Source organism: Rhipicephalus microplus, chromosome 7, assembly GCF_043290135.1.
Source record: "Rhipicephalus microplus isolate Deutch F79 chromosome 7, USDA_Rmic, whole genome shotgun sequence".
Classification (NCBI taxonomy): domain Eukaryota; kingdom Metazoa; phylum Arthropoda; class Arachnida; order Ixodida; family Ixodidae; genus Rhipicephalus; species Rhipicephalus microplus.
Window position 1 is genome coordinate 7,642,738 of NC_134706.1, and position 24,482 is coordinate 7,667,219.

Sequence of the window (24,482 nt, forward strand, 5' to 3'; positions counted from 1 at the left end):
AACATTCACGGAGCACAAGGAAACTTCCTACAAAAGTATAACCGCAGACCCGAACTCTACTCGTGCAGGTTCCAAGCGGAGAGACGGTGTGGCCACCAGCCGTTTGAACCACGGAGCTATGCCAGGGCGTGATTACCTTCTTTAGTAGTCTGGTCGTTTTCCCGTTTAGTATCGAATAGTCAGCCCCGGTATCAACTAAAGCACCTACTGCATAGCCGTCTATCAGCACCGGTATATCCAGAGAAAGCCGCACATATCGCTCAGTCGAATCTACACCCTTTACTGTTAGCGTCGATCGGAGGTCTTTAGCACGTCGACTGCCAGCGACCTCGCCTCCAAGGGTCGCTTGCGTTAGTTTTCCCGGCGGGGACTGGAGGACCGTGCGCCAGCCTGGCGCTGTGGCGAAGATGAAAAGCGCCTCGGCGACGGTGAGCGCGACTGCCGTCCAGAAGGCGGTGGCATGCGCTGTTGAGCCAGGTAGTCCTCAATGTCCCGGGGTCGCTGGCCATACCGAGGAGGCGCTGAATATACTGAAAATCCGCGCAGCCCGAGGCGCCGCTATGGACACTGGCGGTACAAATGGTCCGCTTCACCGCAGTGGAAGCACAAAGGTCGGCGATCAGGAGTGCGCCAAACATCAGATTTCCGAGGCGAAGCACGTCTGTCTGTATGCATATAGTTTGCTGGTTTAATTTCTTGTTGAACATGTATATGCATTCCACCACCTCCACAAGAATCTGACTGCCAGTACCACAAGTTATTCTGCTCAGTCTGCTGTATTTATACTTTGCAAGTCAGGCACTTTATTCCTTTAACATTATTTCGCTTCGAGATCGCACTTTTGCCAAGGAATTGTGTGTATAGTACAAATTAACACATAAGGAAGCCCACAAAATGCAGCAACTACAAAACTGCTCCGTAAAACAAGCATCTGTTTGACAGCAGTGCAGTCGGTTAAAGATCCTCTTCTTTCACTGTTGACAGAGAGGTCGTCTGTTCGATGACTGACACTGGAACATTTTTTTCTACTTTTTTTTTCTTTCACATTTGATCTGTTCATTTTTTTTTTCAGACACATTTCCATGATGATAATATGCACATCATGAAAGTTTTGTTGGACACTTTCATGTTCAAGAAAAACACTCACCTTTTGAATGTACTTGGGGTCTGTGGCTATGTCCTGATCCATCTGCTTCAGTTTATCGTTGAGCTGAATAAACTTCCTCATCTGAAAAGACGAGATCATCCAAAGCTTTGCCCACTTCGTCACTTTCAAGGTGCAATGGCAGCAAGTAGTCCTGTTCACTATACTTTTACAGCATTTCAGCGCAATATATTGAAACACTGGCCAGTGCAGGACCTGGTCAATAATTGTGACTAGATGCACAAGTTTTCCCTTGCAGAAGCACAAAGCACTGTCCAGTCTGCTACACTAAATAACGCAATAAATACAGCTCCACCATGAAACACAGCAATGCTCTTTGTGAGCACAGACTCTGCAAGAGTGATGTTCTCTTAAAGTTAACAAAAGTCATCACATTTTTCAACCTGTTGAACGTATTTCGTTAATCTCATGAAAGCATAGGCATATCATGACAGCACATCTGTTCAATATAATCTGATACAATATACAGCACTACTTGGACACTAACAAGCTACAACTAAAAGATGAGTTAATACATCAGCTTACTAAGTTTGTAGCATGAAATTAGTTATGCACAGAATGCTCACCTCTTCTTCGAGCCTCTTAAACATGACCGGTGTGTTGTACTTCTCGGGATTGTCCACAAACACCACCATACCGTCTTTTTGGTTAATTGAAGCAAATATTTCCTCATCTTCAATCTAAACAGATGGGAATAACAAGAATGTTAATTCAAATGTTGTAGCAAAAACATGTTTTACCTACACACGCTGAAAAGTCTGTCTGAACTGCTGAGTAAGCCGCTCTAATTACAAGAGGCATAACAAAAAAAAAAAAAAATGCCAGGCCTGCGCAGAAGGCGCAGCACAGTCACAGCGAAGGCTAGGAGAGCGGCCTTTCAGAGCCTTTTCTAAACTCATCAGGTAACTACTGCAAGCACACTTGCTTGATACCCACTACAGCATTATTAATAAAAATGTTTGGTAAAATGCCGGCATTCACTATGCTATTCTTCATCACTTTTCTGAGAAGTGTAGTATCCGCTAAACACTTGCAAGTAATTTTGTGCCAATGTTTCATGCAGTGACTGACGCGGATGAGGAATCATGTCTGAAGTGGGTATGCGCCACAGTTAACAGTTAATCTAGGAGGCTTCTTGGCCCTGTCGATTGGGCCGCAACTAAAACATATTCATGATTGCACTCTGAAACACTCGTTGTGGGTGTTAGTTGACCCTCGCGGGGCTGTTTGTTCGACAAAGTTCCCGCCCGAAGCAGACGATCCGTGCACAGGAGCAATGACTGCTGCAGCGCAGTTGAGGGCAGAGTCCACAAAGTGACGTCACACGTGAGAAGGCGCCACTCCATGATCTTGAGGCCAATAGATAAGCATGCTGAGAAAGTACCGTAAAAGTATTACCGCTCTGTCGCAAGCCCTTTCTGAAATAAAGACACAAAGCGGGCAAAAAAACCTTTCCTGGGTCGATTTTGAGATTTTTTATAAAAATATGTGCACTACCCAAAGAAGCGAAAAATAACTGAACATAAGCACAAATACGCATATATTTAGCTAAACAATTTTGAAGTGTGTAGCTTGAATATATTTTGTGTAATTCATTGCCAAACTCGAAAAAAACAGCAGAGCTGGTAAGCGTCGCACTCCACCTCTTCCATCATGATTTATTTACTGTGCTTTGAAAAATTTTTCCAGCAAAAAATAAAAATTTCAAATAAATTTAAGAGGTCGACCTAACATGCCTTGTTCAATCTTTTGCGGAATGACCCAGCAATGCCATAGATTTATTTATTTTGCTTGGGTCAGACTGGCTCAGTTATCTCCCTAAAATTACCATTATCTTGAGAAAAACACCAGATAAGAAACAAGTACCAGAAAAGATTGCAGTCATTTAGTACGAAATGGTGATCTCCAATAAGCACCATCGTGAAAGCAAATAAAGAAAAATGATGAATTTTCTACGATACTTTTATATAAAGAAAAGCTAATGTGCATTCATGTAACCAACCAGGGTCGAATAAGCAGAGAAAAAATATGCGCCAATGTTGAGACTTGCAAGTGGCTTGAACGACAATTTCTACAGCAAAGAAAGAATACATGCCATGTTGAGTATGTGCTTCTCCGCATCCCCAGTTCCGGACAGTTGCACTCTGCTTGCCATGTCTGTCAAAGACAGTGTCAGAAATGTCTGCGAAAAAGAAAAAAAAATTCGGGACACAGAAGCTGATCAAATGGTCCTCACATTCCAAACGAGCCTAATAAAACTGTATTCTAAATGGCCCGGATCTGTTGGCCTCACCGTCCCTTCAACAAGGCTTACTTGTTTACCGTACCCTTTGAAGCTGACATTTTAACTTTGTCAAGGGGAGATGCAGGTCGAAAAACGTGCATTTTTTTCATAATTACCTATCTTTTTTTTTCGCCTGTTCTGATAAGATTAGTACCTCTACTGTTATGAAAAAAATAATACAGGTCGAGACTTAACTGGAAATGCTTTAAAATTTCATCTAAAGAGCACAAGGTGCCTGTTAAAAGGTCAAAAGTGTGCAGTCTTCGAGCACCTTGCCGCCGATAATGCGCCGCCGCTAGCCATTGTTGATCGCATGAGTCGAAGATTCAAGCCTCACTCCTCAAATAACAACAGTTTCTCTTGCTGATGCAGCGCAAGAAATAATAAAAAGAATCACTCTTCTGCGCGTTTTTCGAGCGCCACGACTGGCTTATTACATGGTACGAATCAGGGACCGCCATTGGCCGCTGCGCGCCTGTATGTGCTGTGAAACCTATTTGCTGGGTCCATGTCTTGTCGAGCAGCAAAGCTGAACAATACTTTTCTCGTGTAATTATCTCCTTTATGAATTAAAAAAGGCATTGCTCGCAAGTGAAAGCCGTTGTGCGGCGCGCGATGTGGGAATAGGCTACGAGCAGCTGGTCCGATTTGTGGCAGTTGTTGGCTTGCAAAAGCCAATGCATCAAAGTCATTCACACCCGCCATCCGGAAAGTTCGTGATGCGGCAATGGATGACGTCAGCGCCAATCTTGAGCGGTCGAAAGAGCTCGCAGTGAGAAAACTTAGCAGGGACGATATCGCCATTATGTACGACGGTGTGTGGCACAAACATGGCTGCAAAAGGCATAACAATGGACTTAGTTTGGATTTCGCAGTCCTGTCGAACTTCTTCCTAGCTTGCAGTTGGCACATGGCTCTGCTAGATGGAGCGGAAGTTTGGCAAGCGTTTCATGGCCCTGTCTGTGAGCGAAATGTCTGTGAGGAGTCGACTCGAAAACGCTGAGAGGGACAAACTCATGGTGCTAGCGTATTTTAGTCGCAGTAGCCACTACAAAAAGGATTGTTCTTTTTGGTGTGAAAATTTCATCTGATTTAATAATATCTTTCATAAATAAAAACTCAATTTTAGCTTTAAAACTCGTTTTTCTTAAAACACAAAATTCGCCATTTTTCCCAATGTGCCCCTCCTTTTTCGGGCTCAGATCTGCATGAAATTTTGCCCAAATGTTTTCCAAAGTATGACAAATGCAATTATCTAGTTTAAATTTTAATATTTTATTGTATTCTAAAACATTGTATGTATACATTTACTAGGGTAGGTGAAATATGGACTTTTTACGTCTATTATTTTTCTCGCATACTACATATTTTGTATGTACTTCGTAATTAGTTATTTGCGCTCTACACTTTATTTCAAGTATTATGAACTATGAATGGTAAAAAATTAGAGAAATTTAGGGATGAAAAGAGGGGGGGGTGGGGCAAAAGGGTTAAGGTTTTCACTTTGTCATGTTGCAGAGCTAAACGTGTGTAACTTGCAAGAAAACCAATTGTATATTTGAAATCAGCATAAAAAGTTCCATAAGCAGCTCAAGTTTCATTGCTCTAGGGTGAATATTAAAGAAAAAGTGTCTTCGAGTAGCATCTCCCCTTAACAACAGAATAAAAGGTGGCACCATAAAGAAATGAAAAAAAAAATATCACCAAAAAGCCATAACTGAACTGGCACACTTTTGGAATGCAGAGGAACCTGCTGTGTATCAAAGCTTACAGCTATTTCAGACAGCATGTACCTAATACACTCATGCAGGGGCCACACTTGTCTTCTATTATTTTGATGAAGGGTGGGCCTTCCACGGAACTGTAAAATTTTTGATCCAAGTATGGCAAAGCCTATTCAATCGTGCCATATATACCTAATAATGGGATATATGGCATTAAGCAGTGGAGATCCTCACTAGACGTCTTCATCGGTATCGCTGCTCGAGCTCGGCTCAGCGCCGCTGCTCAGGTCATCCACACGTTCATGCATCCAATCATCCTGAGTGGCGTCCATGGCATTGGAAATCTCACAGTTAGTGCCACGAGACAAAGCCACAGGACAGCTTTTGCCATCTGATGACTCCAGCTAAATGCGCCATATGCGAGACGCAACGACATTGCTGTTTGTTGGAATTTTTTCCTCCAGATTTTGAACTGCCAAGTTGGGGCCCTTATACGAGTGCAACCCTTAGTCGAGTGTATACAATATGAACGAATATTAATTACACATATTTGAAAGCACTAAACCAGTATAGTAAATGAGTGATAACATTATTACCGACTATAATTTGAATTTTACAGTTGCAACAGTAATCAGTTCAGGTCCACCTTTGCATGAATATATATGTCAATAAAATACCGCTGCAGAGCTTCGTAACATTTTTGTGCACCTTTGCAACTTGACAGGACACAAAAGAAGGTTACCTTGGTCAGCCTTTGAATGTTTTTTTTGTAAAGGGAAGCCAGGCACTGCTTTGTCAGACCTGTGTTGTTATCCTGGTGGAAAATGTGCAAACATAAATAAATTAAAAATAAGAATGTATACAGAATCAGCGGCCAATGCAATGAAATGTCTGGAATTGGGGGGGCCTAAAGAGAGCACTGCTCTCAGAACACATGAACACAGTCTTGCTGTTGAGCGAACAAACAACACATGTGCATATTTTTAGCCTGTTTTTATGTCAGCAAGCTCGCCTGCTGGATCTAATACATCATTAGGTACACGCTACATAACGCAATCGAATGCCAATACAATATATAACAACACACACACGGTACATTGAAATGACGCACAACTCGCAAGGGCCAGGGACTTGACACAGGACATCGTACCCTGGACCCAGCCGAGAGCCAATGCCAAACTGCCCCGAAATGAAAATTTGCTGCGGTTTTCTATATTCCGACTTAGCCTCTTTCCCGAAAAGCGGCGATGCTGACACCACAGTGCCAAATCTGGATGTATGAATTTGGCTGTACTCTTTGGGGGGTGGCTAGCGCCACCAGGCCGTAATACTTTATGAACCAAAAACTAGATTTACTTTTTTTTTCCTTAGATAGTTAAGTTGGGGATTTGTACTTTGCAGTGAAGGGTTTAATTTTCATTCATGCCTTGACTTTAGCCACCAACCAGATAACCTCCTTCTAGTTAAGTCTACCCGCTTAAAGTCTATTTTGCCCTCCCTGTCCCTAAACCCCAGTGCTTTGAAAAACTCTGCGCCATCATCCTGAACTACAGGGTGAAGCCCTTTACAGAACATTATCAAGTGTTCAGCAGTTTCTTCTTCCTCTCCACACGCACCACATAACGCGTCTACCACTTCGTATTTGGCCCGATATGTCTTGGTTCGATATTTCTGAATCATGCAAGCACAGCGCCACCAGGCAGCACTTAAGCGAACTGTGACTATTGTGTGGGACGTGCGTGCACCATAAGATGCAAACAACTTTAGAGTGGATGAAAGCAAGCACCCCTACAGGTTCAATCAAATGTTAACTGAAAGAGCAAACAGTCCAACAGGAGCCTTCAAAACATAACAATGAATAGATCAAACAAAACATGTTTTTGAGCGCAACAGCTGCACACTACAAAAACGTTCAGCTACTATGTTTCATGATCCTGCATCCCACATGATTTGGGTTTCACCTAGGCCAAGCTACTCGGAAATCTCTGCAGTAACCTTGCAAAACGTTTTGCCACAACACATTTTTTATGGCCAGCAAAATATGAAATACAGTCGACTCTCATTATTTCAAACTCGAAGAAACCTCTGAATTTTGTTTGAATTATCAGAAGTTCCCAGATATATAAATCTGGGCTAAGCGACACCACACATTATGATTAGGCATTGATATTATCACTCTTAACTTTTTATTAAAAGTGTTTTTAACTCTAACTGCACCCAATGAACAAAAAGCATAGTTGTAAGGTCCACAAGTTTACTGTATTGGCCATCTGATCAGACCTCTTAAAGAAATTGTGAATTGCCAACTGCATTTTTGCTATACGAGCCTTCAGTACAAACCTCTCTATAACAGTTGAGAAGCATCATGGTTTACCGTGGGTGCTTCATTTAAACCACTTGTTTACTAGCACAGCCTTTTTTCTCTAAGGCCTAAGGTGCTTTTTTGTCATTTTTAGACTGTCAGGATTACATAAGCACACAAATTTTTAAATAGTAGTAAGAAAGCAGCAGATATTTTCCTGTATGGAACCCCAAGATAGAATGAATTAACCAATTGATGAATTAGGATTAAGAAGCTTTTAAATGCATTACTGTATAAGTACAGAGGGCCAACCAAAAATTTGAATTTTGTTTGACTTAACAAAAAAATAGAATTATCAGTTTTAATTACCACAAGTCTACTGTAAATTGCTTTAGAAGAACAAAAGGTATGGATAGTTTGCATTGATCTATGGAGGTACTTTGAAAGCAAAAAACACACGAAATACACGAGAAGAACTAGAGATGAGCGTTCTTGTGCCCTGCCTTCTTGTCTATTTCGTGCTTTGCATATTTGAGGTACCTTCATTAATAAATTGCTTACAGCTGCATCAGCTTTGTTAATTAGTATGAGCAACTTTTGTGAACTCAGCGGGTCATCTTACCCGAGAAAAAGTCTCAGCATGCTTGGCGAGGACAGCCCTGACCTCGTCCGGGTTATTGGAAGTGTAAGCTGAAGCGAGGTCCAGGTAGGGTTGGCTCAATGGCTGAAACAGCAGAAATAACGCTTGCTTGTCAAGCTTTCTACCCACACCCTCTAAACTACCAAGTTCTAGTGATACCAAGGCTCATTTCACCACTCGAATGGTCAGCCACACACATCAGTATTTAAATATCTTGAGATATTATTAAAAAACCTGCGAGCTCATGCAGGCGTTTCACGCCTGCATGCACTCGCAGGTTTTTTAAAAATATTATTATGGTATGCTTGTGATCAGGGCTTTGTATTCTGACTCATTGCCGATTTTCTGCCCTGTTGTATGGCGGTTCGTTTTATTTATTTTTATGGGCAGATGCTTGATGTTATTGCTGTTGTGTTACTTTCTTGGTTTTCTTTTTTTCCGTGCGTGCACACGAAAATCGCTATTATTGTGTAAGTACTGGCGTTTCACTTTTTCTCAGTGTTTAGCTATGCATGGTATGTTTTCTTTTTTGTTGCATTTCTACATGCTACCTTCTTTGTATCGCCCACCGCTGCCTAAGGCCTCATGTCAGAGACTGGCAGTATTTCTGAAATAAATAAATAAATAAAAATCGGCAAGGATCGCTTAAAGAGCATTCCAGAAACCCCACAGTTCTTCTTTCATGCTAAGTTGCAGAAGGAAGTCACGTTTTTGCAGTGCACATACCCCTAGCACGAAGAGCATGTGGAATTCAGTGAAATACGTCAACATTTATACATATGGCCTCTTGCCTTTCATCATTGCTGCTGGCGCTTTCGCAAGATCCAGAATAAGCTCGAATACTTGCACTGTGCGTGCAATGTTGTTATCAAACCATTATCATCACCACCCTGACCGCGCCCACTGCAGGGCCAAAGCTTCTCCCACATTTAACCAACCAAACCGGTCCTGCACTTGCAGCAGCCACATTATCACCGCAAACTCTTTAATCCCATATGCCCACTTAAATTTCTGTCTCCCTTATGTACGTATGTTTAAAATACTGTCTTAATATTGTTACGCGAGACCCCACAGCTCTACCAAATATCTTTTGTGAGAGAAGCGACGCTGGGTCGATGAGGCTGTAGACAAAATATACTATAGCCAGCATTTGCGACGTGGCCGGTTAATCAGTGACCGAGCAGAGACTGTCCTTAATCCCTTCATCAGGCACACACGTGCATTGTCCCAGAAAATGTCAATATGCATGTAGCAATATGATTGACCAGTGGTTATTCTGCCTATGTACTACGTGCACACCACCCGTGCCTATCTCTTCTTGATATCGACAAAGATGTCCGTAATAACCGTTAGTCCCCTGCCTACAAAAACAAGCATGCGTGTCGATATGATGGCAGACTATACCCGGACAAGCTTGTCACTAAACCATGCTTGTGGCAAGCTGGCGATGACACGTGCATATTATGCAGACAAGAGCGTGCTTACCCTGATAAACCTGGTGACAACTTGAGAAGTGTACTTGGGCAAAGTGGGGACCTGCGCAAGTTTCCCATCGATAAAGTGCAGTGAAAATATTATGGACTGTAAGCCTCATGGGTGCCTGCACCATTGATAACATTAGAACATGCAGCGGAGGTACAAAAGCACAAATATCATCTTTAAAGGACCACTGACATCCAAAGTTTTGTTTGCGACTTTTAACTGCAATTTGTCGCTTGGCGTCAGGTAATGCCGAAATTGAATCACAAATGCTGTATCGCATCGTATAACTAATGCTATCATTAATTTAGAACAGCTTCACATAAGTTCAAAACACACGCTTAAATACCGTAAAAAACTAGCGCCCAACAGCGGGGCAGCTTCTGAGACTAGGTGCGCTCAAGCAAACGTCAGCGACGCTGAATGCGCTGTTTTCAAATAAGGGAACCTGTGGGCAGCAACCAATGAAAATGTGGGTGCTTCAAGTGTGCCCCCCCCCCCCTCCCAAGAAAAAAGAAAAGCATTTCTTAGCAGCCAAGAAAACATTGGGAGCAGTCAGCTAAGTGTTCTCTGAGGTCGACAATACTTGACTGACCTCTGTCACGTACCCTGAGGGGACCCTCCGCCCCCTGTCTACGTCAAACCACAAAAAATGTCGACTGCACCCAAATACTCGAATGAGCCCTCACCATTACTTTAAAACAAAGGTAAAATATATTATAGGCAACGCTCATCACTATTAATCGGTCAGTCAGGACTCTGAAACATCACAAGCATCTAGAGTTTCCAAAATTGGTGTCAGGGGTCCTTTAACAACACTTGAAGTGTCGCAGGCCAAAAGCTTTTCCCAATGTGGTTCAATTATATATGCGCCAAATTACACCCACATCACAACTGATGATCTAAATACTATCAGTACTCTTTGGATATTGCAGACATCAAAAAATATGCCAATCAGCATGATTTTCGAAGTTACAAAAAAAAACAAAACAATGTTTCCATTTACACATTCAGAATCAAAAATGATTTTATTTCAACATTAATTGAGTTACAAATTCTTTGTATGCATAAGGAGGTCCCATAGTAAGACTGAATTGGAATATTACATATATTGACCTCACATTCAATGCATAAAATATGACAGTTGACCATGTATGTGTTAAGCGAGGGCAAGAAAAGGCAGGCCACAACATTTGGCTTTGGTTGTAAATGAATGATAATACCATATGCTACACTAAATAGCTACCACAGTGCTACTATACTGATTGACAGTACTGCTATAATGAATGCTGCATATCCAGATTTCCTCATTTGGTCCGACATTTCATTGGGGTAAGCCCCGAATAACTAATGTTAAATTCCAATGGCAGAGTCGGAGCAGCCAGTGAACTCTATGAGCGAGCACTTGACTCTGGTATAAAGCAACACCTCCAAATCCGCGATTGGGACACTATCTTCACCACCAAACCAAGTATAGAAGCAAGGAGAAAGCAGAGGTCCTTGAAACAGCCAGAATACCTTGCGCGAAGTTATTCCATTCTGCTAATTTCGCTGTCGATTTCTGATGAATTACTGCCTGTACGTAGAAATTTCAGTGCTGGTGACACAATTCAATAAACTATTTTAGCTTTTTTACTTGGAGCTGTCCCAAAACATGGGACAGCAGTGGCACCACCAAGCGGGCGAATGTGTTAAAGGGAGTGCGTCATGCAGAGTTCCGGTCTACTCCACCGATTTTGGTGAAGCAACTTTTCCTGCTCCTCGGAGTCACTCTAGCTATGAATCCATTTCGACTCTCTCATCGGAACACTTGACCCCTGCCCTCATTTCACCATTAGGACACACTTACCCCAAATAAGCAGAAAAACTTGCTCCGGCTCTGCTATTGAAATTTGACATAAGTTTTTAAAAAATGCCAGTTCAATTATCATATCTCTTTTCTGAGCTGTTCAAAATCTAAAAGCCAAGGCATGTTCACTATAACACTGCAATGTAACTTGCCTTTCCATACAGGATTAGTGCCAACAGAATGTACTTCTTGTAAGCCTCGAGCATAATGTGGCTCACTGCCATGCTGGTTGTGGTGATGGCCTGGAAAATGAAACATGGGCACTTGCGCTAAGCTTGGATGTCCTCGTTCCTCACAACATAAAGCTTTCTATAGGTACACTAACAGGAGCTCAGGCACTAAGGTCTATGGGAGCTGCAATGCTAGGCGCTTCAGCCAGCATCGGAATGATGGGTAGTACAACAATTTGTCTAGCCTTTATTCTTTTGGCAGTGTGGGCCAAATTCGCTTTGCCACAAGACGAAGTTGAGCAAACATACAGCAGTTAACATTTCACCACGTTGACCAATTCAAATTGGCTCATGAAGTCCGCAATGATCCAATATTAGAAATAAAACCAAAACAGCAATAAACAAAGCCACAAGTGTGTTTAAAGCCTGCAAGCACTAAGACAAAACAAATTTGTGCATTACCAATCATTCCCAAGGAGGCTTACCAATCACAGCACCAAAGTTCCCTCTAGTTAATTTTAGAAAACTCTATGCTTCACAATGCACGTAACCAACTCTAGATTGTTCCGTCCACAAGCTTGCAGTATCCACAGAAACAGAAAGGTAAAGGAACAGTGAGATTGCAGTTGAACTGAAAGATCGTGTGACTACTGTACATGCACTACTACAATGTTTCTATGTAAGGGCAAACATTTACAACAGTAGCACCATAGTTTATTCGTGTAACGTAACAAGCTTGCGTAGGTTGTAGATATTCAAGATGGCCATATGAAGAACAGGCGCCTTGAAGCCATTAATCAAAATGCCTCTGTCTCCTCTTCAGACACTACGCAATCGTGGTGGATTAATTGCATTGAACACTTTTTTCAGTGCCACCATTACTCGCCAGACAAAAGGCACGAAAATTGGTGTCACAAGACATTAAGCAACATGTTACGTTCATAAAATGTTGTAAATTATGTGTATGAACTAGCAAGTGCTGCTGTTTTACTAGGCTGACAATGTTCTGCTTTAGGTTTTTAATGAAGTATCGTGATGTTTATAAATGCTAGTATATGGATGTTCTTAAACTTATGTGTATTGTCACCTGGTGTTCTGTGCCAGTGAACAGTGGGTCAATTCTGTGCCGGTGAACGAGGAAGACGAAGCCGAGCAACCCCTGCCAGCGGACACGTCCTTCTTTGTCTCTAAGATTTTGACAGACGCATTCCTTTGTGCGTTCCTTCGAGCTCTTAGTGTGTGACAACTGGTGGAGGTGCGGGGTACCCTATGCACCGAACCCATCCCAGTACAAAAAGCTCCAGCATCATACCAGTGATTACGCCTGTTCACCGTGCTAGCCGCAGGATCCGTGGACTGGACCCCGAGTTCGGACTACTCTCAGAAAAGATGACGGCCCCAACTATTCCAGGCAGTGCCGTCCCAAGCGGCTCCAACCCAGCCGGTATGGAAGGCGCAACGCCATTGCAATATACGCTGTTCAAACCACGAACGCCGAATCCCTTTCATAATGCTGTCCATGAGGATGTTGAAGATTGGCTAGTCCACTATGACTTCGTTGCCGCTCAGAAAATTGGGATGACACAGACAAGCTGCGACATCTCTACTTCAGTTTGAATGACGGGTCACATAATTGGTACGAAAACCGGGCAGGTGTGTTCACGTCATGGGTGGACTTCAAACGCCGGCTTCTTGAAACGTATGCAAGTCCCAATCGCCGAGAGAGAGCTGAACGTGAACTCCAGTGCTGTATGCAAATGCCAAATGAAGGCGTAGCAATGTATGTTGAGGACATGACGCGTCTTTTTTGACGAGCCGACCCTCACATGCCGGAAGAGAAGAAGGTACGATACCTGATGCGTGGAGTGAAGGAGCAGTTGTTCGGTGGTCTTGTACGCAGCCCCCCCCCCCCCCCCAAGACTACGTCAGAGTTTCTTGCTGAAGCCGTCCTGATTGAAAGCACGCTTCGGCAACGGACCCAGACGTACGAGCGACAAGTGAGCTTTGCCTCTGCTACGGACTACATGGGTGGTCTTGGGGGCCATATCGACTTCTTCCGAGAGCTCATACGCTCTGTAATTCGCAAATAACTGCAGAAGTTATCTGTAACCTCGGCGCCCACTGTCAGTTCTTTGTCCGGCATCGACCGAGATGAAGTTCAGCAGGCACTACGAGAACCGTCCTGTCAGACAGAGCCGCGGCCCCGAAATGACTTCCCTTGCATGTTGTATGCGCAAACTCTGCTCCAGCCAGCACCACCTTTAACTCCGCTTCCCACCGCGGCCCCTGCCATGCTTCCGGCAGACCAAACTCTGCGCCAACCTGCACCACATTTCACTCCGCCTTATACCACAGCCCCAGCCATGCTTCAGGCAGTCCAAGCGGGCCCGTATCTCAGTGACCACCGACCGATTCCGCGAAAATCAGACGTGTGGCGGGCCCCCGATCGACGTCCCCTTTGCTTTCACTGTGGTGAACCTGGGCACATCTACCGACAGTGCTGGGACTTCGTGGTTTTTCAGCCAACTCCCCTGGGTTCGGCCAGCGGCCTCCGGAAATCGCTGACTACGTTGCTCAGCAGCGCGGATCGACATCTCGGCACAACTCAAGCTCTCCATCACCTCGGCAGTTCTCGTCGAATCATCGCACCTATGCGGGCGTGGCGCAGGACCGGTCACCTAGCCCGCATCAGGAAAACTAGCCTCAGCGACCTTCAGGCGCAAGGCCACTCAGACTGGTCATGCTCAAGGCCCCCTATCGACGTAGACTGAAGATACCGACGATACATCGACAACGGCACCACCGGCTGATTGCGGAAGAGTTTCCTTAGATATTCCTGTTTTGCTAGATGGTCCCGAAGTCAGCGCTTTAGTGGATACTGGTGTGGACTATTCCATAATTAGCGAAAAGCTGGCCACCCTTCTCAAGAAAGTAACGACGCCTTGGAACCGAACGCCAATTCGTACAGCTGGCGGGCATATTGTCACGCCACTCGGTATGTGCACGGGAAGACTGCAAGTCCGCGGTTATACATTTGTTGCCAGTTTGAGCGTTCTCCGGCAGTGTTCTCGAAACCTGATCATTGGCATGGATTTTCTCAGGGAGCATGGTGCTATAATTGACATTCGACGAGGTCAAGTCACTTTCGCGACCACAAACGCCACAGCAGCTTACGCCGACCCCAGCCACTCCCGAGTGTCTCTTCGGTTGTCGACGACGCTGTCACGTTACCACCCCGTGCAACTGTTGTGGTTCAGGTGGCTTGGGACGGAGTGATGCACGGTGAAGCAGTCGAGGAAAGCAATCACTCGCTTCTGCTGTCTCAAGGTGTCTGCGTAGCGAGAAGCCTTGTGGACTTTCGTGATGATCACTGCGACGTTTTTGTCACAAACTTCAGCTACGAGTACCGGCATTTTTTTCCTGGAACTGTCATCGCCTACGCCGACCCAGTCGCCAATGTCACCGAGTGTTTTGCTTCCGAGGCCATCGGCACTGCTGAAGCGCCTTTCCGCAGCGTCGACATCAATCCAACACTTTCTGAAGCGAACAAGCAGCGTTTGAGCGAGCTGTTGCTGGAGTTCCAAACACGCTTTGCTCGTTCTTCGAAGATACGTCAAACACCGATAACGAAACACCGTATTATCACCTATTCCGACATGCATCCCATACGGCAGCAGCCTTATCGTGTTTCGCCAACCGAACGGCACGAGATTCAAACGCAGGTTAAGGAAATGCTTCAGGATGGCGTGATACAGCCTTCAAGCAGCCCTTGGTCATCACCAGTCGTTCTTGTGAAAAAGAAAGATGGCACACTTCGCTTTTCGTGTCGACAACAGAAAGTTGAACAATGTCACAAAGAAAGATGTGTACCCATTGCCCAGAGTCGATGATTCTCTAGACAAACTGCGACGCGTGAAGTATTTTTTGTCCGTCGTCTTGAAAAGCGGTTATTGGCAAATAGAGATCGATGAACGTGACCGGGAAAAGACCGCTTTTGTAACACTGGATGGCCTTTATGAATTCAAAGTGCTCCCTTTCGGCTTCTGTTCCGCTCCAGCTACATTCCAGCGAATGATGGACACCGTCCTGGCAGACCTCAAGTGGAAAAGCTGTCTCGTCTACCTCGATGATGTCGTTGTGTTTTCAGAAACGTTTGACGAGCATCTTCGTCGCGTTCGGAATGTGCTCGAAGTCATTAGATCGGCCGATCTCACACTCGAGCCCGAGAAATGTCATTTCGGCTACGAAGAATTAAAGTTTCTTGGTCACGTTGTGAGTGTCGTTGGTGTTCGGCCTGATCCTGACAAAACTGCTGCCGTCACCGCTTTTCCACCTCCAACTGACAAGAAAAGCCTTCGACAATTTCTGGGTCTGTGGGCGTATTACCGGCGCTTTATTGAAACTTTCTCTGACATTGCGGAGCCACTATTATGCCTCACGCATGATGACACACCATTTGTCTGGGCTGACGAACAGCAGACTGCCTTTGTGGAACTACAGCACCGGCTCTCTTCCCCTCCCTTGCTCGGCCACTTCGATGAAGATGCTGACACTGAAGTATGCACTGATGCCAGCAATAGTGGTCTTGGAGCTATTTTGGTACAAATACGAGATGGCATTGAACGAGTAATAGCCTACGCAAGTCACACACTGTCTCGCACAGAATCTAACTATTTCACATAAGAGAAAGAATGTCTCGCGGTCATTTGGGCCATTACAAAGTTTAGGCCATATCTCTATGGAGGACCATTTAAAGTGGTGACTGATCATCATGCTTTGTGCTGGTTGACCAATCTACGAGACACTTCAGGACGATTAGCACGATGGAGTCTGCGCCTACAGGAATTTGATGTCACCATCCTGTACAAGTCAGGCAAAAAGCACGGAGACGCCGACACGCTATCACATGCACCTCTTCAATCCGCCAGTACTAGCGCAGAAGAGGACGGCACCTTCGTGGCAACTCTCAGCGGACCGGATCTGATGCCTCATTAATGAAATGACGCCGATCTAAGAATGATTATAGATCACTTAGAAGGTGGCCCCGCGCCCATTCCTCGTCTGTTGTCGCGAACGTTGCCATAATTTTGCCTACGAAATGACGTCTTATACAAAAAAGAACGCCGGTGCTGGTGACAGATCCCATCTTCTCGTCGTGCCTGAAGCCCTCCGCGATGACGTCTTATTAGCTTGCCACAACGAGCCCACATCTGGCCATCTGGGCTACTCGAAAACTATGGATTGGGTGCGACAACTCTACTACTGGCCTAAAATGTCTGCCTGTGTCAAACGCAACGTGAAGGGATGCCGTGAATGCCAGCGTCGCAAGACACCCCATTTAAAGCCTACAGGCCATCTATAACCGATTGATCCAACACGTACACCGTTTGAACAAGTGGGGATGGACGTCCTAGGCCCGTTTCCTTTGTCTTCTTCTGGCAACAAATGGATTATTATCGCAACCGATTACTTGACGCGTTACGCTGAGACAAAAGCGTTGCCACGGGGGACCGCATCTGAAGTTGCCAGTTTTTCTTATGCATCAAATTGTGCTACAGCATGGCGCCCCGTCATATGTCATCACTGATCGAGGGACATCATTCACAGCGAAACTCTTGGATGATATCTTCAGGTTGAGTTACACAACCCATCGAAAGACCACTGCATATCACCCTCAGAGTAATGGTTTAACAGAAAGGCTAAACAAAACACTAGCTGACATGATCTCTATGTACGTTGTGGAGGTGCTGACAACCCCCCCTGTAAAGTTGTTTGCGCCGCGTGGCGCACGTGTCTCGCCCCCAGGCTTCATTTCGGTGGTGACCACCGCCAGGCGATAGATGGCGTTGTGTTCGCTTTGAGTACCACTGTTGGTAGAGTGGTAGCGCCGGCGGTGGCCCCTAGCGGAAAGCGGGCCTTGGTGGTGGGCGAGCGTTGAGCGAGTCTCTTCTGCGCGTGGCGGCTGCCGCGAACGGTTGTCTGTAGCACGGGTCCCCGGTGCTCGGCACCGCGGGCTTCGCGCCGGAGTCCGACGTGGAAAGTCAGGCATTAGCGACGCCACCTTGGGTATGTGTTAGTGTGTGTTTATCATGTTATTGTGTGTTTAGTGTGTCATTGTGTTATGTTGTTTGTATGGTAGCGTGTTAATTAAAACTGATGTACCAATCGGCTGACGATATCGTCGTCTAAATTAGTTAACAAATGTATGTATGTTGTGTGCTTTGTACAGACCGCTTCTGCTGTCTCCGTTCACTCCAAGAGCGTGGCATGGCGAGGCGCTCGTTCGCCTCGCCGAGACGCCTCACTAGCTGCCCAACGTGGAGCTCTTGGAGTATCGGACGACAGTTTTTGCGGTTCAATACAGGGATTTTGTTAGAGCCGGAGTAGAGTAGGCCTAGGGGAGACTTCTTTGCTAGCGTCGGTGGTGTGCTTTGTTGAGAAGCAAGGAGATTGGTTTTGTAACGTGTTTGAATTTGTCGGCAGGTTGGCTTTCTATTTATTTTTTGCTCGCAAGTGTTGTTATTTTTTTTTGTTAGTTTTCAAAAACATTGTTAAATTAGGACGAGAGCCAGGCGGTCCGCATCCTGGGGTGAGCAAGGCCTTCAGCACGTGGTTTGTAGGCCAGGCCCGAAGCGAGTGAGTACGGAAGCCTCGTGGGTGGTCCGATTTTCTGTAAATAGCTTCTTCTATTATCTTTGGGCTCAGGGAGCCGGGCGTCGTTGCTGACTTGTATTGCGACTCGGCGCCGGGGCGGTGGACGCCGATCGCTTGGTAAGCTGCTGTGTGCGGCGAGCGATGGGGTTACCTCACAGAGTGGACGTCTCCTTGCGGCTGCCTCTTCTGCGCCTAGGCTGGGTGAATGCCGGTTGTTGCCAAGCGACTCATTAGGCCTAAGGCTCTGCGCAGCCGCCTGTCGCACGTGGCACAACTAGGTGGATCGTGGCGTTGAGGTGTTGTGCTCTGCTTCCCTCACTTTTTTTCTTGTGAGCACGAGTTAGGAAAAGTGATTTTTGTTTTATTTTGATGGGCGTCTCGGCCGCCACCGATGTATTAGCTAGCAGTACTGACCAACGTACCACGTGAACGAAAAGCTCGAAGCTCCCTTCCCGAGAACCTGCTCGACTGTTTTCTTTCAAGTTTTTTTGTTGTTGTTATTGATGTATTCAGCGGGAGGGATGTCATACACGGCCGGCTATCCTGCACATCGTCAGCGTCGCTGGCCAAGAATGCGGTCGTGAGGTCGGGCTATGGAGATGCCTGGGACTTGCGCAACTGCCTGCAGTCCGGCGCCCTCGCGAGTGCTGGTCGCAACTGGAAGACGTGTTGGCGCTAGCGACGGATCGTCGCGCCGACGGCAACGTTGCTGTTGCGGGGCCGGTACTGAGGTGAAGTCTAGCCGGACAGTGCAGCAGTGTCGACCAGCGGCGGTGTCGTGGTGCAAGGACATTATGGTCGTGCGATATCATTTTTTTTTGTTAAAGCTTGGGTAGCTAATTTTTGATTTCGGGATATGGTTTGATTTAAGGTTGGGGGAATGTGGGGGTGCTGACACCCCCCCTGTAACGTTGTCTGCGCCGCGTGGCGCACGTGCCTCGCCCCAAGGCTTTATTTCAGTGGTGACCACCGCCAGGCGATAGATGGCGTTGTGTTCGCTTTGAGTACCACTGTTGGTAGAGTGGTAGCGCCGGCGGTGGCCCCTAGCGGAAAGCGGGCCTTGGTGGCGGGCGAGCGTTGAGCGAGTCTCTTCTGCGCGTGGCAGCTGCCGCAAACGGTTGTCCGTAGCACAGGTCCCCGGCTCTCGGCACTGCGGGCTTCGCGCCGGGGTCCCACGTGGAAAGTCAGACGTTGGCGACGCCGCCTTGGGTATGTGTTAGTGTGTGTTTATCATGTTATTGTGTGTTTAGTGTGTCATTGCATTATGTTGTTTGTATGGTAGCATGTTAATTAAAATTGATGTACCAATCGGCTGACGATATCATCGTCTAAATTAGTTAATAAATGTATGTATGTTGTGTGCTTTGTACAGACCGCTTCTGCTGTGTCCGTTCACTCCAAGAGCGTGACGTGGCGAGGCGCTCGTTCGCCTCGCCGAGACCCCACAACGTGGATGTGCAGCACAAAACGTGGGACGACATCCTGCCGTACGTAACATTTGCATATAACACTGCAACGCAGGAAACTACACGCTTCACACCATTCCGGCTCGTTTATGGTCGAGATGTTAGAACTATGCTAGACGCCGTGATTCCGTACGAGGACATCGACAAGCTCGACCAATTAGCCCCCGGCATCAATGAGTACATTCAGCGCGCTGAGCAAGCATGTCAACTGGCTCGTGTGCACATCCGAACTCAACAGTACGCAGATCCACGGCGGTACAACATCCACCATCGAGAAGTTAATTATGAACCTGGTGACCAAGTTTGGGTTTGGACACCCATTAGGAGGCGAGGTCTCAGTGAGAAACTCTTGAGGAAGTACTTTGAACCTTACAAAGTACTCCGACGTGTGAGCGACGTGAACTACGAAGTGGTTCCAGACGGAGGCTTACCATCATCCCAGCGCAGGTTACCACGCCCAGAGACTGTACACGTAGTCAGCCTAAAACCATACTTTACGCGGTGATGTGAATTTTCTTCTTGTGCCAGTGAACTCTTCCTGTGAACAGTGAATGCCGTTTATTTCAGATTTCCGGGCCCAGGACGTATTTTCTCTCGTACACTAATTTGTTTAATGTTTCTTTATGTTGCCTACTTCGACCCACTGCTGTGCACACTTTTGTTAGAGCATCGGGTCGATGCTCTCTTGGGAGGAGGAGTAATGCCACCTGGTGTTCTGTGCCAGTGAACAGTGGGTCAGTTCTGTGCCGGTGAAGGAGGAAGACGAAGAGGAGCAACCCATGCCAGCGGAGATGTTTCCGAGATTTTGACAGTCGCGTCCCTTTGTACGTTCCTTCGAGCTCTTAGTGCGTGACACTATCATTTAGCCTTTATGATAATGCCCATCTCGGGCACTATAGGTACTTATAATAAATAAATGAATGAATAAATAAATATTTTGAATGAAGTAGCACCAAAAACTGCGGGAACAGATTATGCTTCTATGTAAGCAAGTAGGTAGACAAACAGTGCTGTACGAACAAGGACACTAAAAAAGGAAACACAGCACTAGTGCTACTGTGTTGTGTGTATCTGTTCATCTAGTGCTATTTTTGAGAATAGTATGCACCAACAAGCCCAAATTTAAACCGTGTAAACTATACTTACCACTTCAAAAAAGTAGAGCGCACGTTCGTAGTTCTTTAAGGCTGTGTATATCATCCCACCGTAGTAGAAGTACAGTAGGAAGTGCTTGGCATCATACTGGTCATTCTGTAAATAGTTAAAATTTGGATTGGTTACCCACGCAAAGTAAAACGGGGGGGTATAAAAACTGACGACTGAAATCCACATGCGCTGAGCCCACCTCTCGACTGATATCCGTAATGTCGACATCAAGGAACTGGAGAGCTGGCTTCAGGCACTTGGCAAGAAGGCAGAGCTGTTGAAAAACATGTACATAATCATAAATCAATCTGTGCGCACATGAAAACACAACCGTGCATATCACAAAGTGTACCGCACATTATTTCAGCGATTTCGGTAAAGTTACAATGTATAGTTCAGCACAAACTTTTTGGCACCTGAAAACTACTGTCTGTGATAAGCTCTACTTCATCACACTGACTGCATTAAACTCCAGTTGCCTACCTTAATGCATGTTCATTCGTACGGCGCATCTATCCTATTATCGTATTTAAACTTATTTTGTTTTTTTCATTGAGTAGGCTATGGCAATATTGTCTCTTGCCTGGCATAGGTCAGCGTGGATCGACGTCAGCTGTGACGGCAGCAACTGTATCTTGGTTATGGCACACGAGAGGAGTTGGATTCCACGCATTGGCTGCAGAAAATATGTGGCACCGTTGCGCAAAATCCACGCGACACTCTTGACCAAACGCGAGGCTGGCGCGCTTACCTGTTGCCTTTCGACGAGGGACTGCGTAAGAAGGTGACAAAGGTCCGCAACTGAAACCAAAACCAGCCGTAAGCGTCCCGCTCAGGCTACTCTACGAGGCACCAAGCGAACTCACAAGTATCCGTCGCGCAACGGACTTGTTCGCCGTTACAACCTAAGATGAACTCTTGAACTTGCGCATAGAGCACGTCAAAGTCGGCGGCGTTGGTTACGCTGAATTTGACACAGCTGCGAGAAAGCAATGTTAGTCTCACTTGGCGAGCTCTCGAATAAATAACGTCGCTTTTTTTTTTTTTTTACTTACAGGATCGCCAACACTCCCAGAGAGTGCTTCTGAAGATCCAACGTCGCCAAGACGTCTTCCAAGTGGGACGCGTTTCGCATTAGCATATCGCTGCTCTTGCTTATGAAAGTGTACAGCTGGGAGAAGCTCCCTGAAATAGAGATACATACGAATGCGATGGGACAACGTCGGCAAGCACTTCGCCAGGCAACGAAACGTTTGCAAAGCTCAGACTGCGCGCAACAAACTGAGCGTTACTGTAGCGAAAACATGCGGAGGACTTACCGCTAGATGACATATTTTGGACGTTCACCACAAACTGCTCGAGAGGTGTAGTCATGTTGAAGCGATTTTCAGTGCGCTGCTGAGTGAAATTAAAGCTGCGGCATCAACGAAGCCCGATGCGAAACACCAACGAGACTCTCCACATAGGTTCACAAGCCATTCACATGCAGCAGCTCATGACAACCAGGGAGGGAGAGCTAGACAGATAAGCAAGAGGGCAAATGCAACAAAAAGCGTAGACAAGTTACATGTGTTCTATCCCTGAAGCAGTGTCAACGCGCGCTAATAGTCATTGTGGTGGTTAAACAACTTACTAGCGTCATATAAAACATAGCCTTTAAGATTTTACGCTAGTGCGTTACTACTGGCCTCTAAAAAAAAAAAAATCTCTTTTAGTAGAGATTTGTGCGCGTAACTAGTCATCGAGCTTTGAACTCTTAAACTTGATAACTTTGTTTCATACTCAGATATTGTATCACACTGTATGAATACTTTATGTTACCAGCCATGGAGTTTAATACATGAAACTCTCCACTTCTTTGTTATATAAAAATCTCAGAGGCCGTGTGTTAAATATATTCAGAGTTATGTATTCTCTGGCACTGATACCAGTGGAAGCAGTGGAGGTCACTGTTCTTTTTTCCTTCCTCTATGTTCTCTGGTGTATTGTTTTTTTTTTATTGCTGAGAGTCAAAAGTAACGTCAAGTTTTATTAGCACACAATCCCGCAGCAACAGTAGAGCGCTGTTTTATTTGCAGAACTGTGTATCCTCCGTGATTGCACCCCGTACATGAAGGAAGAAACATTTAGGAGGTGCAACTCCGCTTCTTGAGGCGACCATGATAAACCAAATCATGCTGTTGGCGTCTTGCAGTCTCTCGTCCCCACAGCGTTTCTCAGACTTCAATAAAATTATGGGTCTGTACTCCCTACACAAAGAAAAGTTGTTTCAGCTCTGAATAAATCAAGAATATTAATTAGCTACTGAAATGATGTCGCCAGTTTTTTTTTTTTTTTCAGCGTAATGTTTAGTGGATGCCAGCTGCCAGTTTTTTCTGATGCAGAGTTGCATACCTTCTATGTGCATACATTGCAGGTAAAAACAAGAAAAACGACTAAAAAGTCAGACTCTGGTGATGATGATGATTTGTGGCTTTGTCCTTTGTAACGGGTGAACACACATATGTTGTGTTCCAGCCTAGGTATATAAAAAAAAGAGCAAGAAAAGATCAAAAGCACATAGTGGATGAATGGATATGGCTGTACCCCACTTCCTCCGTGGCTGTACCCTTTAGATTGGGCGGTGGCTAGCGCCACCAAGCCATAATAATTAATGAACCAAAAACTATATTTATTTTTTTTCTTTGATTAGTGAGGTTGAGGACTCGTACTTTGCAGTGAAGGGTTTAATTTTCACTCGTGCCTTGACTTTAGCCACCAATCAAATAACCTCCTTTTAGTTAATTCTACCCGCTTAAAGTCTATTTTGCCCTCCCTGTCCCTAAACCCCAGTGCTTTGAAAAACTCTGCGTCATCATCCCGAACTATAGGGTGTTGCCCTTTCTTTACAGAACATTAACTAGTGTTCAGCAGTTTCTCCTCCTCTCTACATGCACTGCATACTCTGTCTACCCCTTCATATTTGGCCCAATATGTCTTGGTTCGCAATACTCCCGTCCTGGCCTCAAACAGTAGTGAACTACCCCAAGTATTATCATTGATCCTTTCCTTGGCAATTCCCTGCTTAAAAGTTCGATATATCTCTAGTGCGGACTTATTAATCATGCCAATTCTCCACATATCGGTCTCAGCTTCTTTCACCTTCTTAACCGATAATTCTTTTTGGTTTAGCCCCCTGCCGTTTTCTAAGTATTTACCAGACAATTTTCTGGTTCACTTCCTCCATGATGCTTTGGTGTATACTTTGAATAAAGGCTCCACCTACATCCACACTGTTGTTTCGCACGGCGCTTCCATGTGCACGTCTTTCGAACGTACATTTTCACCTATTCAACTACCGTGACCCCAATACAACTCACCATGACGTTGGAAAGGTGCCTCTGCACGTCAGCCGCTTCCTTGGCATCGAAGAGCAAGTCCGAGTCGGCGTGCGTGTCCGCCAGCTCACGCAGGTCGGGAAGCCGCATGAGAACCTTGGCTAACCAGGCTACGAATTTATCTCCGCTAGTCGGACGCGTCACCGAGCCACCGTGAAGTGCTTGGTGGTTCACTCACCTTAAAGACGGCGAAAACAAGAGAAGATGCAACAGCTCCGCGCACTAC

General features: G+C 45.6%; 1 protein-coding gene across 1 annotated transcript in view; it reads right to left on the minus strand.

Moving 5' to 3' along the window:
* The window catches only part of CSN3 (COP9 signalosome subunit 3), a 29,372-nt gene extending 6,982 nt beyond the window's left edge, over positions 1-22,390 (minus strand). Inside the window, exons 1-14 of the mRNA XM_037430656.2 lie at positions 22,199-22,390; positions 21,935-22,064; positions 21,746-21,858; positions 21,631-21,680; positions 21,463-21,555; positions 21,079-21,153; positions 20,880-20,984; positions 11,596-11,685; positions 9,601-9,651; positions 8,098-8,199; positions 5,916-5,987; positions 3,261-3,347; positions 1,732-1,845; positions 1,148-1,228 (exon numbers count right to left, since the gene is read on the minus strand). Of these exons, the coding sequence (XP_037286553.1) occupies positions 1,148-1,228; positions 1,732-1,845; positions 3,261-3,347; positions 5,916-5,987; positions 8,098-8,199; positions 9,601-9,651; positions 11,596-11,685; positions 20,880-20,984; positions 21,079-21,153; positions 21,463-21,555; positions 21,631-21,680; positions 21,746-21,858; positions 21,935-22,064; positions 22,199-22,253 (1,218 nt within the window). The 5' untranslated portion in view covers positions 22,254-22,390. The remainder of the gene's footprint in view (positions 1-1,147; positions 1,229-1,731; positions 1,846-3,260; positions 3,348-5,915; positions 5,988-8,097; positions 8,200-9,600; positions 9,652-11,595; positions 11,686-20,879; positions 20,985-21,078; positions 21,154-21,462; positions 21,556-21,630; positions 21,681-21,745; positions 21,859-21,934; positions 22,065-22,198) is intronic.
* Positions 22,391-24,482: the final 2,092 nt, after the last annotated feature.